This window comes from Penaeus vannamei, unplaced genomic scaffold (genome assembly GCF_042767895.1).
Source record: "Penaeus vannamei isolate JL-2024 unplaced genomic scaffold, ASM4276789v1 unanchor594, whole genome shotgun sequence".
Lineage (NCBI taxonomy): Eukaryota > Metazoa > Arthropoda > Malacostraca > Decapoda > Penaeidae > Penaeus > Penaeus vannamei.
In genome coordinates, this window is record NW_027213598.1 from 747 (window position 1) to 17,500 (window position 16,754).

General features: G+C 39.8%; 1 protein-coding gene across 2 annotated transcripts; it reads right to left on the minus strand.

Annotated features, from left to right (window-relative positions):
* Positions 1 to 260: 260 nt before the first annotated feature.
* On the minus strand, positions 261 to 13,683 carry LOC113825545 (alpha-L-fucosidase). Of its 2 annotated transcripts, XM_027378388.2 has the most exons (10): positions 13,625 to 13,683; positions 8,957 to 9,059; positions 3,811 to 3,966; positions 3,083 to 3,331; positions 2,636 to 2,799; positions 2,226 to 2,427; positions 1,763 to 1,903; positions 1,070 to 1,232; positions 703 to 850; positions 261 to 418 (listed from the first exon to the last, which is right to left on the minus strand). In XM_027378388.2, exons 4-10 carry the CDS (start codon positions 3,300 to 3,302, stop codon positions 314 to 316), a joined length of 1,143 nt encoding a protein of 380 aa, XP_027234189.2. In that variant the 5' UTR covers positions 3,303 to 3,331; positions 3,811 to 3,966; positions 8,957 to 9,059; positions 13,625 to 13,683; the 3' UTR covers positions 261 to 313. The 2 variants fall into 2 exon arrangements, with proteins under 2 accessions (XP_027234189.2, XP_027234187.2); XM_027378386.2 differs by lacking the exons at positions 8,957 to 9,059; positions 13,625 to 13,683 and adding an exon at positions 4,113 to 4,253.
* Between the last annotated feature and the right edge of the window lie 3,071 nt (positions 13,684 to 16,754).

A 16,754-nucleotide genomic window follows, 5' to 3' on the forward strand; every position in this document is an offset into this window, starting at 1 on the left:
TTTTATCATTCCCTGAACGTATCTGCCGTTCGTACTTACACTAGCCAAGTCTCTCGATAAGTTATTTTACATTCTTATCCTTAAAGAAAAGCTCGGTACAATCTACACCTATACGAGGATATATATATAGACAAGCAGATCGATATGCTGTTAGATAGGTGTAAGCGTCAGCAGAAAAGTCAAGACAGATAGTAAACATGACATCGTGGTAATCCATTCAAAGGCAGACATGCTTGAAACGGGCAAAAACAGTGGCTGAACAACGGAAAGGCGGCGTTTATTGATAAAAGAGGCCTTTATAGGTGATCAGCGTCTAAGCAGGCTCGATGCCGTGGAAGACGAGCACCCACGCCCACTGGCTGGCCACGCGAGACATGGCGGGGAATGTCACTGCTATTCCGTCGTCCAGGATGGTGAACTGAAAACAAAATGTATAAAATACTTTTGTTTTATAATGTCGATGACTACTGTAATGACCATGATGATAACTATAATTAGATGATTTTAACTGCATGATTATGATAACTAATAACAAGATGATGATGATGATGATAATCATCATAATCATCATCATAACGATGTGATGATGAAAAGAATGATGATTAATAGTAATTTGATAATAACTATCACAATAACGATACCTCTGATCATGGCAAATGTAATGTTAATGATACCTGTTAAAAACACAACACTATAGTTTACCTCGAGGCTGCTGCTACCGTGGTCGTCCTTGTAGGCCAACATGGCCACGTGCGTCTGAGGCGTCGAACGCACGGAGCCCAGAGTCAGCACGTCCTCCTCGGGCCACGACAACACCATGGCGTACACGAGGTTGTCTTTGCTCGTGTACCTGGAGGGAATGAGTTGGTCTGCGTGTTGTAGAGACTTGCGTCGGTTTGCTTTCAAGTTGGATTAGTTGTTTCTCTTGGTACTTATTTACAATTATTCAGAAAAATACGATACCGATTCCATATTTCCCTGAACTATCAGCTTGTCTGTACTTAATCAGACATGACAACAAGATACGCAGGATTTTTGGAGAGCCATCCGTATATGAGCTGACACTCACCAAACTCCGGGCGTGAGCGTGTCGTTCTGGTGTCTCCAGGGCGCGGAGTCGTACACGGCCTCGCCGTTGACGTCGAGCCACGAGCCGAGTTGCCGGAGGCGCTCCTCCATGATGGGCGGGAGACGCCCGTCGTGCGTGGGACCCACGTTCACCAGCAGGTTACCTGGCAGATTAACAACAACATAGACAAATTACCAGAAGTGATGGGGCTCAGATAAAAGACTAGCACTCCAACAATTTATGATGAAATCCGCAGTACCATAAAGAATAAGTTTCCTGAAAAATGAACGTCCTTTTTAAAATGCACGTAAGACTCATTACTTCGGATAATAGGGCACTTTACTTAAAACTAATTTTTGGAATGGATTTGGATGACAATCTTTTTTGAATATGTAATTTTACCTTCAGTAAACTCATCAACAAATGGTAATAACAAGTAAGAGTTATTGCCAATAATAATATGCATAGTATATTAAAACCCTTTGAAGCTACGATCAGTTCTGGATTAAATGCCACGCCCTATGGACTAGCAAAACGAATTTTTTCACAGACTGAAATATTGCAAAATGTGTCGATCAGATACTCGGATATTTATTTCATAAAATGAGGTCACCTTAGTCAAAGCCTTAATTATAATGAAAGGTACAGGACTGCCTATGCTATGACGACTGGAAAATAACTTGCACGACTCACCTCCACAGCTGATGGTTTCCGCTAACTCAGTAACGAGTTCGTGGAAGGAGAGGTAGTCTGACGCGGTAGCCTCTCGCCGGTAGCCCCAGGAGCGTCTGTCCAGCGTCATGGCGTTCTCCCACTTGTGTTTCTGCAGCACGCCTGTTTTCGAAAGCATTCTGATTATAGTGTTGCAGGTAAACTACTACCAAATATAATCTGAAATGAGGGCTGATTCGCAATGCGTGGGTAAGAATTCATACTTGACAACTTTTTAAATATCTGTATATATCAATCTGTCTATATCCATATCTATCTATATCAATTTATCTATCTATCTAGCTATCTATATATAAATATAAATATAAATATATATATATATATATATATATATATATATATATATATATATATATATATATATATATATATATATATATATATATATATATATAATAGCTGCAACAGTGATGAGTTACTTCACCAGGGTTATATCTGTCGAAGCAGGTGTAGAAGGAGCCGTGGTGGCAGGCGATGCCCTCCCCCCAGCGGTCGTTCACCACCACCGTGTCCTTGACGGGGGAGTCGTTGAACAGCCACGCTAGGAACTCCTTCGACGTCCAGTAGAAGGCGGGAGCGTCCCAGTCGCCGTCCGACCAGAGCACTTCGGGCTCGTATCTGTTCACCTGAAGGACGAAAAATTACTTTCTGTGAATGTGTGCCTGAGATTTGCTTTCTTATTTCTCAAGGTAAACTTCATTTGAAACACTTCATATGACTTATAACTTGTAAGTCATCCCTAAACATCCCTTAAATTTAGGAGGCATTTGTATATACTTCAACTCTTTCTGAGGCAATATCACGTCTAAAATAGGCCTAACAGCAGTCAATTACCAAGTCACTGAGTTCCGGCATGACCTTCTTTGTGACGAACTCGTTGGTTGTGAACAGGTGGCTCATGTCGCTTAGGAAGACGGGATGAAACCATTCATAGAGAGAATAGTAAAGCCCGAAGTGGATGTGTGGCGTGTTATTCCTGATAGCTGCGGCTAGGTCTCCTGCACATGAATCAGCATTGCACTGCGATATTATCAAATTGTCTTGTCTTTGTCTTGACTTTATCAAAACGTTCCTACTATTCGAACAATCGTGTTGGATAATTCATTGGTATTCTAAAAAACGTAGCATTTGGGTCAGCGCAAAATCATTTTGAAAATAACGTGAGGTCGAAACAGTGAAAAAAAGAGTAGGTAATGCGTCTTTCACACATGGAAACGACTGTATATCGTCAGTGATTTCCTTAAGACAGCATTCATGATTAAGTTTGTAGGAGTGACCAACCTACGAGGTCCCTCTTGGGCCCGACGTCGAGGCTGTTCCAGTTCCAGGAGTAGCGCGAGGGCCACAGGGTGAAGCCCTCGTGGTGCTTGCTGGTGAGGACGACGTAGCGAGCGCCCGAGGCGTTGAACACGCTCGCCCACTCCTCGGGCTCGAAGAACTCGGCCGTGAACTCCGGGGCGAAGTCCGCGTACGTGAACCCCGGCCGGTAGTTCTTCTCCATGAACTCTACGTATTTCTGAATTCCGAAACCTTAAACAATAAGGTACCGTTAAAAAATTCAGTAGCCTTACGCCTCCACCGACGTTAGTAATAGTACTCAAATTACAGTGATGATACATCGGTGATAATGGCAATGGTCTAGTGATGATAATATTATAAATAATAACTATAATAGTAATAATGATGATGATAATGAATATGATACTACTACTACAACTATCAATGGTAATAACAATAATAATGATAATCAAGATGATAATGATAAAAATGGTCATAATCATAAAAGTGGTCGTAGTAAAAATGATAACTTATGATAAGCAAGGTGAAGTGAACGAGGACGAAGGGTATGATCATAACCGTAATATAATCATAACAGCACTAATAATCTTAACCAATAACCTTAGCTCCGGATGGAAACGGATAAAATTACCTGAAAGCCAATTTCTCCCCCTACGTATTAACATTCACCAAATTCGACAATCGTTTTAAGCGCAGGGAAATACCATCACCTTGCCAGTCCTTCCAGAACCACTCGGAGCCGAAGGAGGGCACCGAGTACACGCCCCAGTGGATGAAGATGCCCACCTTGGCGCCGTCGTACCAGGCGGGCAGCGGCCTCGAGTCCAGCGATTCCCAAGTGGGCTCGTACTGCGCTCGGCAAACAGCTGGGGGAAAATATTGATCACTCGATTAAGGGCCGAGGATCCATAATAGACGCACTTACATACTTTCAACATACAGCGCTAAACAACGCACAATTGATTAATTGTCCTCAACCAGATTTCAGCCATTACGAACGAACGGGATTTACCGAGAGAGGTCAGAAAAAGGCTGACGATAAGCATAATGAAGAGATTCCCGAGAGGAAAAAGGGGATTGGTCCTGCCTCTGTCGCAGTCTCGCGGAAACTGCGGAGATGGGGCCGCTGTCTTATCGTTTTATCTAGCTGGAAATGTTGCATATGGCAGGCTTCCTTGTGATATTTTTTTATCATGTTCGACCAAAGTGACGGAAGTGATCAGTGACTAAATATTAAAGTTAAAGAAAGCCATAATTGCTGCATTTCATCTACAAAGAATCTGAGTTATGTATGTAGTTTTTAGCATACTGTTTTTAAATGTTTTGTGTGCTACGCAATTAGTCATTATATAACTGATGTGTGGGGGAAGTTTAACACATTTTACAGCTGGATTTGTCATCATCATTTATACAAAGTACTCATATTCCCTATACACGTTTCATACTAAAATATTGAATTGATGCTCAGCATTGCTTATCTTTATCCTTATTTCTTGAAGCGCATGGGAACCTGCCAGAATGGGCGAGGGGATCAAAGAACCCCCCCAAAAAAAGTCTGGAAATCCCCAAGGTCTTTATAAGTACTTATATAAATCTTGGAAATCCCTGGGTTATCATAATGCAAAAGCCCTTGTTGATTCGATCTCCTCGGCGAGCTTCTTATGTAGTGTTAGCTGTGTAAAATTACATCATCATAGCATAGTGTTGTGACTTTAATATCCATTATATCAAAACATTATGAGGTAGCATGTGGCGAGAGGTCGAAACAAAACATTGAAATAATCTATTATTCAAACATTCGAAAACTAAAAATGTAGCTTTGTGTGGTTCAAATCATATATCTCTTGGGAATAATGCCATATGAATGTGTGTACCATGCACTTAACTAGAAATATCCCCGTGAAGACATGGTGGGCCGATGTGCAGGACTGTTTTCTTCACACGAGCGTCGGGCGGTCAGAGCTGCCGACGCAGGGCAAATGCCTCGCCCGTCGAGAAGGCGCTCTTGCCAAAACACTCCTGGGGCGGTTACGAGTGCCGGTTCGGTAGTTCGGTCGTTCGCTACAACCACCGACGGGGCAGGGAAGAGTTAAGGCGGTCTGTGGTACATTGAGTGACAAGGTTAACGCTGTACCCTCAATCCGTAGTTCCAGACCCAGCATTTGTGCAGGTGCTGCCTTGACGTGGACCAAAAGTGTAGTAGCGGGGACTGCAAGACCGCCGGAACACATTCCGGGCGTAACAAGTGCAGGTGCTCTCGATCCATTTACAGCACTCACAATGGCAAAGTTCTTCTCCATACGCAGAACAAGGGAGATTTCAGCTGTGTAAACAAACAGGTCACTACGGGCAGGTACTAAGCCGCCACTTGAAGCGAAGCGGACGTCAGGCGGTCATCCTTCATAAGACGAGGTGTCATGTACCAGGGCGTGTCATTCCTCTAGCGTGAAGACTATGGGCGTAGACCAGGGCGTGTCATTCCTCTGTAGTTAGCGTGATGTCTTGTTTGCTATGGCCAAAGACGTGTGCCCCACGACGGAAAAAAACAACACAACCCAGAAAGCTCCTCACACCCTTTGCATTCTTAGGTCGCTCCATCTGTGCAATCACTCTAGTATTCTCTGGGTCTGGGCGAATCCCTTCGGATGAAACAACAAAACCCAGAAATTTAAATTCATCAACAGCAATGTCACACTTCTGAGGGTTGAGGCGAAACCCAGCTTTGTGCAAAAGAGCGAGTGTCTCACGGAGATGATCCAGGTGGTCGTCTAGGTTTTTAGAGATGACATCTAAATACGCTGCTGAGTGTCTTCCAAGTACTGATGACAAAATGAGTGACTGTCCTTTGAAATGTCTGAGGTCCAGTCTTCAGACTATATAGCATACGCATAAACTGCAATAACCGAGACCCATCATTGAATGCTGTCTTCGGTCTATCTGAAGGTTCTATAGGAATGCACCAGTAGACACTACGTCAATCTAAACTTGTGAAGACTTTGCTGGCATGGAGAACATCAAGCATCGTCTGGATGGGTGGTAATGGATAAGTATCTGCTGTTGTAAGTGAATTAATATTTCTGAAATACACCCACAACCTTATTTCTCCAGACTTCTTCCTGACCAGTACCACTGGAGACAGCCAAGGGCTAGTCGCTGGTTCAACAATACCCGCTTCTAACATCAAATCACTCTGATCTTGTATGGTCTGTCGGGCTGAATGTGGAAGACGCCATTGGCGTGTTACAGTTGGTGCTACGTCTCCAGTCCGAATTTTGTGTATTATCCCAGGTACTTTTCCACAATCCATAGGATCACTCGAAAACAGTTTTGGGAATTCCTGGAACAGTTGTCTATACCTTTTTCTGACATAGGCTGGTAAGTGAGACAAAGGCAGGCAGGCTATCATTGTTCTCATTGCTCTGAGGCATATTACTAAATATGGCACAAGTAGAGTCAGGATCTTGAGCACTATTCTCTGACACACCATGAAGAGTAGCTATGCAGGTCCCATAGGTGAGCCGAGCAGGCTGATTGTCAGGATTCGCTACCCACACAAATAAGTAACCTTTCATACTTTTCACAACAAATCTTGGTACCAACACGTGCTGCGTTGCACTCACAACTAATATGTTTGTTGCACCTCTAAGGCACATGGGAGTCCGTACCCTTATAAATCTTGCTACACGCGGAGGGATCACAGTGGTATTCGGCACATGACAACGGAGATTGTTTGGCACATCATCACTTCCAACTTGTGCAGTACGACTCTCAACCTGGACTTTGAAACTAGGGTTGTCAGTATAATACACTGGTAAGCATCATCAAGCAAAAGTCAAGCAGCCTTTTTATGGTATGTGAATCTTAGCTGGAAATTCAATTCCATCTGCTAACACAAACCTGTGAATGAATGTAGTCTTGGGTGATAAGGCAAAAGTGAGGTCATACTCTCCTTGTACAGAAAGTAGTGCACCAGGGACTCCACTCAATTGTCTTGATGGACGATGTCGACAGGGAAGCTTAACCACCTTTTGTGATGAGACCTTAAGGAGTGTGACCTCGCTGCCTGTATCTGTCATGGCGAGAAGGGGTTTACCATTTACAATCACAGACTATGGGGCGGCCACTAGGCAGTGGACTTGGGTGTGGCGTCCTCCTGGGAATCCCTGGATGTGAGCGAGGACTCTCCCTTCCAGGACGTATGAAAGGGACAATCTCGCCTAAAATGCCCTTCCTTGCCACATCCCCAACACTCTTGACCTAAGGGTCTGGCTCTGCACTCACTCGTATGATGTCCTTTACGCCCGTGAAAGTAGCAATACCTATCTCTGGAGGTCACAGCAACATGCTCTGGTGGGTGACTAATATAACATGCTGGTCTATGATAGCTTTTGCAGTATGATTCTTTTGCTCTCTGGGCCAATGGAACTTCAGGTCTCGCTCGTTTCCTGGTATCCCAGACTCTTTGGGCAGCATTCACAAGCTCTTCTATCTTGATTGGGTCTCTTACTGCAATGACTTCTTGTAGGTATGGCGGATGATTGCTTTGTTAATTTTTCTATTATGACAATCGGAACTTAACAGACAATATTTATATCATCAGATTCTCATGTGATGAGAATGAATCTGATCATTTCCGTTGCAATCACAGCCGACGATCTTGATATGTTAAGTCCCGTTAGCAGGGGAGGGCATGAAGTATATCTGGGAAGTTATGGGGTAAAACAGGCTTAAATAAGAATAGCGAACCTTTGAAAGTCTACGCATCGACGCGCCAGAGTTAGAAAAACTCATCTTTCGGCAAAATCTACGGGATTTCACACCTTCCAGACCACCCAAAAACGTCCTAACCCATAACCCAACCTAACCTAGCAATTTACGGTGCCGTGACTAGGCACTGCCTGAGGGGAGGGTTGATGGGGGGCAAGCCCCCCAACACCCCCCGGGACACATTCTCTTCACCTCGGTATGTACGGCAAGATAGAGCTACATCCATACTGTAAACAATAAACCAAATACCTTTATATATCGAAAGACCGAACTGTCAATTTTCCTTCGCTTCTTTCAGTCGGTCTATTGTGGATCGTGGATAGCTTCGTTTTTATTGTTTTTTCGGGATTTGCGGTACTTGATGGCCTCAGAAAACGAACTGCGATAGTTAAGGTCTTTTTTTTCTTCGTTTCCACTATATAGTCTTAAGAACAACCTAGAATCGACGTAACACCAAAACCGAAACATTTCTCGCCGGTCTCCTGTCACCGGACTGCTCTGGGAATCGTCCTGTCAAACCTGGCGGCAGAGCGCGAATATGCGCCTGCACAGAAGGTGCTTCAGACCGATTTCCTTAAATCACTGTCTAATAAATCTTGACACATGAAAATGAGGTATAACATTAACAAAGGCCTTTGAAAGCATATATGTGGAACAGCAGACACTGATAATTAGCCAAATATCGTTTTGACAACGGCGTAGTAATACATGAACTACTTGACAGAGCGCAAGAATGACTTGACTGGTCACAATTTTGTTTACATTCACGGTCAACATGGCGAGGTACTTAGAAAAAAAATAGGCCGGTCTTCTCTCTTCTCTGTCTTGTAACTCCTTTATTTTCGATTTGCGCACCTTCTGCCATAGATGAAAAGTGTCTCAGTTTACGTCAAGGTAACCATTCCATATTTTTTTTTCCCCTGTAACCCTGATTGTTATCCGCGGTAATTTTACCGAGAAACTTATCCAAAAATCAATATTGAAAATAGCTGTGGCTATCAAATCACTGATTTTATGAATATAACATTTCCACAAACCAACTGCATTAGTCACTGTAACCTTATGAACATCATATACATAAATACTCACAATAAGTTGCAGAAAAACACTGTTAGTATGTCTACGGAAGAGTAGGCAAGAGTAGTCAGCTACAAGACCAGTGACCAACCAGTCCAGGATACGGTTGCACAATCTGTAAATCAAGAACAAATCAAAATATGCAAAAGATAGGCCTATAGAAAAAACACTAACGCCAGTTTCTAAGAGGTAGACTGGGTTATAACAATGCGAACACGGTAACAAATGACATCAAAATGTGTCAACAGTAATGGCAACAAAACGTGTCAACAGTAATGACATCAAAACGTGTCAACAGTAATGACATCAAAACGTGTCAACAGTAATGACATCAAAACGTGTCAACAGTAATGACATCAAAACGTGTCAACAGTAATGACATCAAAACGTGTCAACAGTAATGACATCAAAACGTGTCAACAGTAATGACATCAAAACGTGTCAACAGTAATGACATCAAAACGTGTCAACAGCAATGACATCAAAACGTGTCAACAGTAATGACATCAAAACGTGTCAACAGTAATGACATCAAAACGTGTCAACAGTAATGACATCAAAACGTGTCAACAGTAATGACATCAAAACGTGTCAACAGTAATGACATCAAAATGCGTCAACAGTAATGACATCAAAATGCGTCAACAGTAATGACATCAAAACGTGTCAACAGTAATGACATCAAAACGTGTCAACAGTAATGACATCAAAACGTGTCAACAGTAATGACATCAAAACGTGTCAACAGTAATGACATCAAAACGTGTCAACAGTAATGACATCAAAACGTGTCAACAGTAATGACATCAAAACGTGTCAACAGTAATGACATCAAAACGTGACAACATTAATGACATCAAAACGTGTCAACAGTAATGACATCAAAACGTGACAACAGTAATGACATCAAAATGTGTCAACAGTAATGACATCAAAATGTGTCAACAGTAATGACATCAAAATGTGTCAACAGTAATGACATCAAAATGCGTCAACAGTAATGACATCAAAATGCGTCAACAGTAATGACATCAAAATGCGTCAACAGTAATGACATCAAAACGTGTCAACAGTAATGACATCAAAACGTGTCAACAGTAATGACATCAAAACGTGTCAACAGTAATGACATCAAAACGTGTCAACAGTAATGACATCAAAATGCGTCAACAGTAATGACATCAAAATGCGTCAACAGTAATTACATCAAAATGCGTCAACAGTAATGACATCAAAACGTGTCAACAGTAATGACATCAAAACGTGTCAACAGTAATGACATCAAAACGTGTCAACAGTAATGACATCAAAACGTGACAACAGTAATGACATCAAAATGTGTCAACAGTAATGACATCAAAATGTGTCAACAGTAATGACATCAAAATGTGTCAACAGTAATGACATCAAAATGCGTCAACAGTAAGGACATCAAAATGCGTCAACAGTAATTACATCAAAATGCGTCAACAGTAATGACATCAAAACGTGTCAACAGTAATGACATCAAAACGTGTCAACAGTAATGACACCAAAACGTGTCAACAGTAATGACATCAAAATGTGTCAACAGTAATGACATCAAAATGCGTCAACAGTAATGACATCAAAATGCGTCAACAGTAATTACATCAAAATGCGTCAACAGTAATGACATCAAAACGTGTCAACAGTAATGACATCAAAACGTGTCAACAGTAATGACATCAAAACGTGTCAACAGCAATGACATCAAAATGTGTCAACAGTAATGACATCAAAATGCGTCAACAGTAATGACATCAAAACGTGTCAACAGTAATGACATCAAAACGTGTCGACAGTAATGACATCAAAACGTGTCAACAGTAATGACATCAAAACGTGTCAACAGTAATGACATCAAAACGTGTCAACAGTAATGACATCAAAACGTGTCAACAGTAATGACATCAAAACGTGTCAACAGTAATGACATCAAAACGTGTCAACAGTAATGACATCAACATGTGTCAACAGTAATGACATCGACATGTGTCAACAGTAATGACATCAAAACGTGTTAACAGTAATGACATCATATGTCAACAGTAATGACATCAAAACGTGTCAACAGTAATGACATCAAAATATGTCAACAGTAATGACATCAAAACGTGTCAACAGTAATGACATCAAAACGTGTCAACAGTAATGACATCAAAACGTGTCAATAGTAATGACATCAAAACGTGTCAACAGTAATGACATCAAAACGTGTCAACAGTAATGACATCAAAATGTGTCAACAGTAATGACATCAAAATGTGTCAACAGTAATGACATCAAAACGTGTCAACAGCAATGACATCAAAACGTGTCAACAGTAATGACATCAAAACGTGTCAATAGTAATGACATCAAAACGTGTCAACAGCAATGACATCAAAACGTGTCAACAGTAATGACATCAAAACGTGTCAACAGTAATGACATCAAAATGTGTCAACAGTAATGACATCAAAATGTGTCAACAGTAATGACATCAAAATATGTCAACAGTAATGACATCAAAACGTGTCAACAGCAATGACATCAAAACGTGTCAACAGTAATGACATCAAAACGTGTCAATAGTAATGACATCAAAACGTGTCAACAGTAATGACATCAAAACGTGTCTACAGTAATGACATCAAAACGTGTCAACAGTAATGACATCAAAACGTGTCAACAGTAATGACATCAAAACGTGTCTACAGTAATGACATCAAAACGTGTCAACAGTAATGACATCAAAACGTGTCAACAGTAATGACATCAAAATGTGTCAACAGTAATGACATCAAAATATGTCAACAGTAATGACATCAAAACGTGTCAACAGCAATGACATCAAAACGTGTCAACAGTAATGACATCAAAACGTGTCAATAGTAATGACATCAAAACGTGTCAACAGTAATGACATCAAAACGTGTCTACAGTAATGACATCAAAACGTGTCAACAGTAATGACATCAACATGTGTCAACAGTAATGACATCGACATGTGTCAACAGTAATGACATCAAAACGTGTTAACAGTAATGACATCATATGTCAACAGTAATGACATCAAAACGTGTCAACAGTAATGACATCAAAACGTGTCAACAGTAATGACATCAAAATGTGTCAACAGTAATGACATCAAAACGTGTCAACAGTAATGAAATCAAAACGTGTCAACAGTAATGACATCAAAATATGTCAACAGTAATGACATCAAAATATGTCAACAGTAATGACATCAAAATGTGTCTACAGTAATGACATCAAAATGTGTCAACAGTAATGACATCAAAACGTGTCTACAGTAATGACATCAAAACGTGTCAACAGTAATGACATCAAAACGTGTCAACAGTAATGACATCAAAACGTGTCAACAGTAATGACATCAAAATGTGTCAACAGTAATGACATCAAAACGTGTCAACAGTAATGACATCAAAACGTGTCAACAGTAATGACATCAAAACGTGTCAACAGTAATGACATCAAAACGTGTCTACAGTAATGACATCAAAACGTGTCAACAGTAATGACATCAAAACGTGTCAACAGTAATGACATCAAAACGTGTCAACAGTAATGACATCAAAACGTGTCAACAGTAATGACATCAAAACGTGTCAACAGTAATGACATCAAAATGTGTCAACAGTAATGACATCAAAACGTGTCAACAGTAATGACATCAAAACGTGTCAACAGTAATGACATCAAAATGTGTCAACAGTAATGACATCAAAACGTGTCAACAGTAATGAAATCAAAACGTGTCAACAGTAATGACATCAAAACGTGTCAACAGTAATGACATCAAAACGTGTCAACAGTAATGACATCAAAACGTGTCAACAGTAATGACATCAAAACGTGTCAACAGTAATGACATCAAAACGTGTCAACAGTAATGACATCAAAACGTGTCAACAGTAATGACATCAAAATGTGTCAACAGTAATGACATCAAAATGTGTCAACAGTAATGACATCAAAATGTGTCAACAGTAATGACATCAAAACGTGTCAACAGTAATGACATCAAAACGTGTCAACAGTAATGACATCAAAACGTGTCAACAGTAATGACATCAAAACGTGTCAACAGTAATGACATCAAAACGTGTCAACAGTAATGACATCAAAACGTGTCAACAGTAACGACATCAAAACGTGTTTACAGTAACGACATCAAAACGTGTCAACCGTAATGACATCAAAACGTGTCAACCGTAATGACATCAAAACGTGTCAACAGTAATGACATCAAAATGTGTCAACAGTAATGACATCAAAACGTGTCAACAGTAATGACATCAAAACATCAAAATGTGTCAATAGTAATGACATCAAAACATCAAAATGTGTCAACAGTAATTCTTGATCAAGAGTAAAATGTGTTTGCCTGCACATCGCCACCGCTGCCATCATTTCTCCTGGGCTGCAGTGTTAGCTGTGTAATATTATATCATCAAAGCATAGTCTTGTGACTTTAATATCCATTATATCACAACATTATGAAGTAGCATGTGGCGAGAGGTCGAAACAAAACATTGACTGAAATAATTAATTATTCAAACATTCGAAAACTAAAAATGGAGCTTTATGTGGTTCAAAATTATATACCTGTTGAGAAGAATGCCATATGAATGAATGTACCATGCACTTAACTAGAAATATCCCCGTGAAGACATGGTGGGCCGATATGCAGGACTTGGGTCTTCCTCCCACGAGCGCCGGCCGGTCAGTGCAGCCGACGCCGGGCAAATGCCTCGACCGTCGAGAAGGCGCTCCTGGGACGGTTACGAGTGGCGGTTTGGTCGTTACGCGGTCGTTCGCTACACTCGTACCTTATTTTCCCATTAGTCTTAGCCATTACTGTTAGTATTACTGTCTTTTGCTGCTATTTTCATCTATAATTATTGTTTTGTCATGTCTCTTGATATCATCTTTATTGTCGTTATCAAGATGTTCATTTTTATCGTTAATGCATATATGATTACTGTAGAATCCATCGTCGTTGTTCTTTTTTATATTATTACACAATAAATACATATTTAAATATAAATGTCAAAATCGCTATTTTATTTTCCTCTTCTAAGTAAACAGATAACGATAATATCGAATCAATTGTCATGTTAGGACACTATAGGTCCATCCATACTAAAGTCAATGGCTTTTGAGAAGTTCAAAACATTCTTGTAAAGGATGAATATCAAGTATCAAGTATTAGTATTAAGCCTTTTTTCTTTATTCATTTGGTAATGATCGTTATGTTTCCACTGATGAACCTGCATGTGAGAGAAAAAAAATCTCACTAACAAGACTTATTGACAGGTTAAATGGATGGCAGTAATAAAAGAACTTTAAAGAAACAAATTTGAATTCCAGAAAAAAAAAACGCGGGAAGCTTTGATGACGTCACGCCAGGCGATTGGCCGGTGTTTGCTATCATGTCTGACGCGACCCATGTTTTCATTAGATTTTCTTGATTTTTCGGAATAAATTGCTATTACAGACGACGACAGAGCTGTTGTAAAAGAAATCTGTATGCAGTAAATGAAGATTAGACAGGAATTCTATCAGTATGAAGACGGAAATTCCTATTTTCCATCAGCGGACATGGTAGCCAATGGCACCTTTGTTCCCGCTACACAGGCAGAAAAAAGGAAAGATGAGAGTTGGTAAATAGAAATGAGAGGAAAAAAGAAGAGGAGAGACTTTGAATGAATTACTAAATAAAGGATGGAGAAAGAGAGAGAGGGAGAATGAAAGAATAAGAGAAAAGAAGCGAACGAATCAACAAATGAGAGAAAATGTGAATAAATGACTGAGAAAGAAAAAAAGAATATTGAGTGGTAGTGAGTGAATGGAGAGAGAGAGAGAGAGAGAGAATGAATATCTCAAACTCTCTTTCATCCCTCTCTGTCTGTCTGTCTGTTTGCCTCTCTCTCACTCTCTATGAATGCATATATATATATATATATATATATATATATATATATATATATATATATATATATATATATATATATACACACTCATATACACAGACACATACATACATGTGCGTGTATGTGCGTTTGTATTTATATATACATACATATATTTATATACATGTATATACACACACAACAATTATATGTTTATTCATAATAGGAAATACTTTCATTCTTCTTGAGATGCATTCTTAGTGGGTAGCCATGGATTAGCCATGGCTAATCTGTCTTTGTGAGAACAATAACGATAAAGCATAAAATCTATGTTTTGTCAGTGCAACGTCCTATCTGTCCCTTCGATTCTGTTATTTCATCGAATACTTTCTTATTTGGACCACATTTCTCAAACAAAGTGACCTGAGTGCACTGACCGCGAGAATCCTCGTCTCAGGGAATCATTTCTTCCACAGAGATAACGTCAGCGAGACAAACTAGACAGTGAACATCTACGAGAGACAACGTTACCGATTCGTGTTTTGATTTTTTGATTTTTTTCTTTCCCTGACTGATAAATCTTATTCTTCCGGTTATTCACCATTTATTTTCCATAATTTAAACGATTGTGCTATAATGTGGTTAAGATAAAGTTTTCCTTATGCGGCATCAATGATAAATAGGTGCATTTTTTTTTCTCCCCAAAGCGTTCGACATCTATAACGTATTCACAGTCACGCGCAAGGCAGGACGAGTCCACTTCGGAGGTGGTAATACATTAATGAGGTTAATTTTTTATTTTTTAAATTATATTTTTTAATTCTTATTATATTTTGCATTGTATTTTCTATTTATATTATATTTTCTACTTTCTATTTTTTATTATATTTGTTATTTTCTACTTTTTTTCTATCTTTTATTATCTCTTGATGTAAGATTGCCATATGGGGTCCAAATTTAAAAATAGCGTATGGAATATAAACTAATCTCAAATTTCAACGTAATCTTGGAAAACCAGGAGGATTCGCCAGCCCTTTGCAGCTTAATTCCTCTATGAAAGAATTGCAAGTTAAAATCGTAATAACATAACCTCGCCACATGGTATCTTCTATCAAACAGCTCCATCCTGTGCCCAGTCAGCAAACACATATCACGAGAGTTAAAAAAAAAAAAAAAAAAATCACACCACTGACCTCCTCCAAAGGAACACACATCAGCTTGAAAGGATCCAGTCGAACGGTGATTTTGACCAAGGTCTTTCGAAGTACTTGACCTTGATTAGGACATCTCCGACCTTTATTCTTGGGCGTCCAAGGAGTTCCTAGCTGGTCTCTCCCAGGGCTCTTCAGTGCCTCCTCCGGGAAGGACGTTAAACGACAGGTTAGGGACGGAGACCTGCCATCGGGGATCCCTCTGCGCCTGCTTCGAGACAACACAGGTCAAGTGACGTTTTGTTAATAGATCAGAGACATTTGTAAGTTTATGAAATCATCAAAAAGCCGTGGTGAAGTGTTAGGTTTGTGCGTTGCTGTATAAGATCATTCTTATTTCAATTAATGATAAAAAGTATAACGCCCCTAGGCTTGTCGGAGCCATCACTAAGGGGATGGATTATGATGCCAAATATGCTTCACTCTGCATTGATGGTCATGTAGTTGAAATATAAGTGTCAAATTAAAAAGTGTATAGCCCTAAATTGAAACTGAAATTCGAGAAACTACAAAGCATCCAGATACCTAATCCATTCATCTGTGCGTCCGTTGCCTAAAATCAATTTCTTGTTTAATTCCAAAAATATCACTCTTGAAATTCATAACAAATGATAATTCTTTGTCGAAAACTGTCACTATGATTAAATATATTATTTC

Bases quoted from the DNA above. Each gene is read 5' to 3' on its own strand.
- LOC113825545 (XM_027378386.2), bottom strand. From the start codon at position 4,146: ATGCTTATCGTCAGCCTTTTTCTGACCTCTCTCG. The intron at 1,233-1,762 runs GTGAGTCGTGCA...TTAATCTGCCAG, and splicing joins GGAAACCATCAGCTGTGGAG to GTAACCTGCTGGTGAACGTG. The intron at 851-1,069 runs GTGAGTGTCAGC...CATTCCCTCCAG, and splicing joins ACGCTCACGCCCGGAGTTTG to GTACACGAGCAAAGACAACC.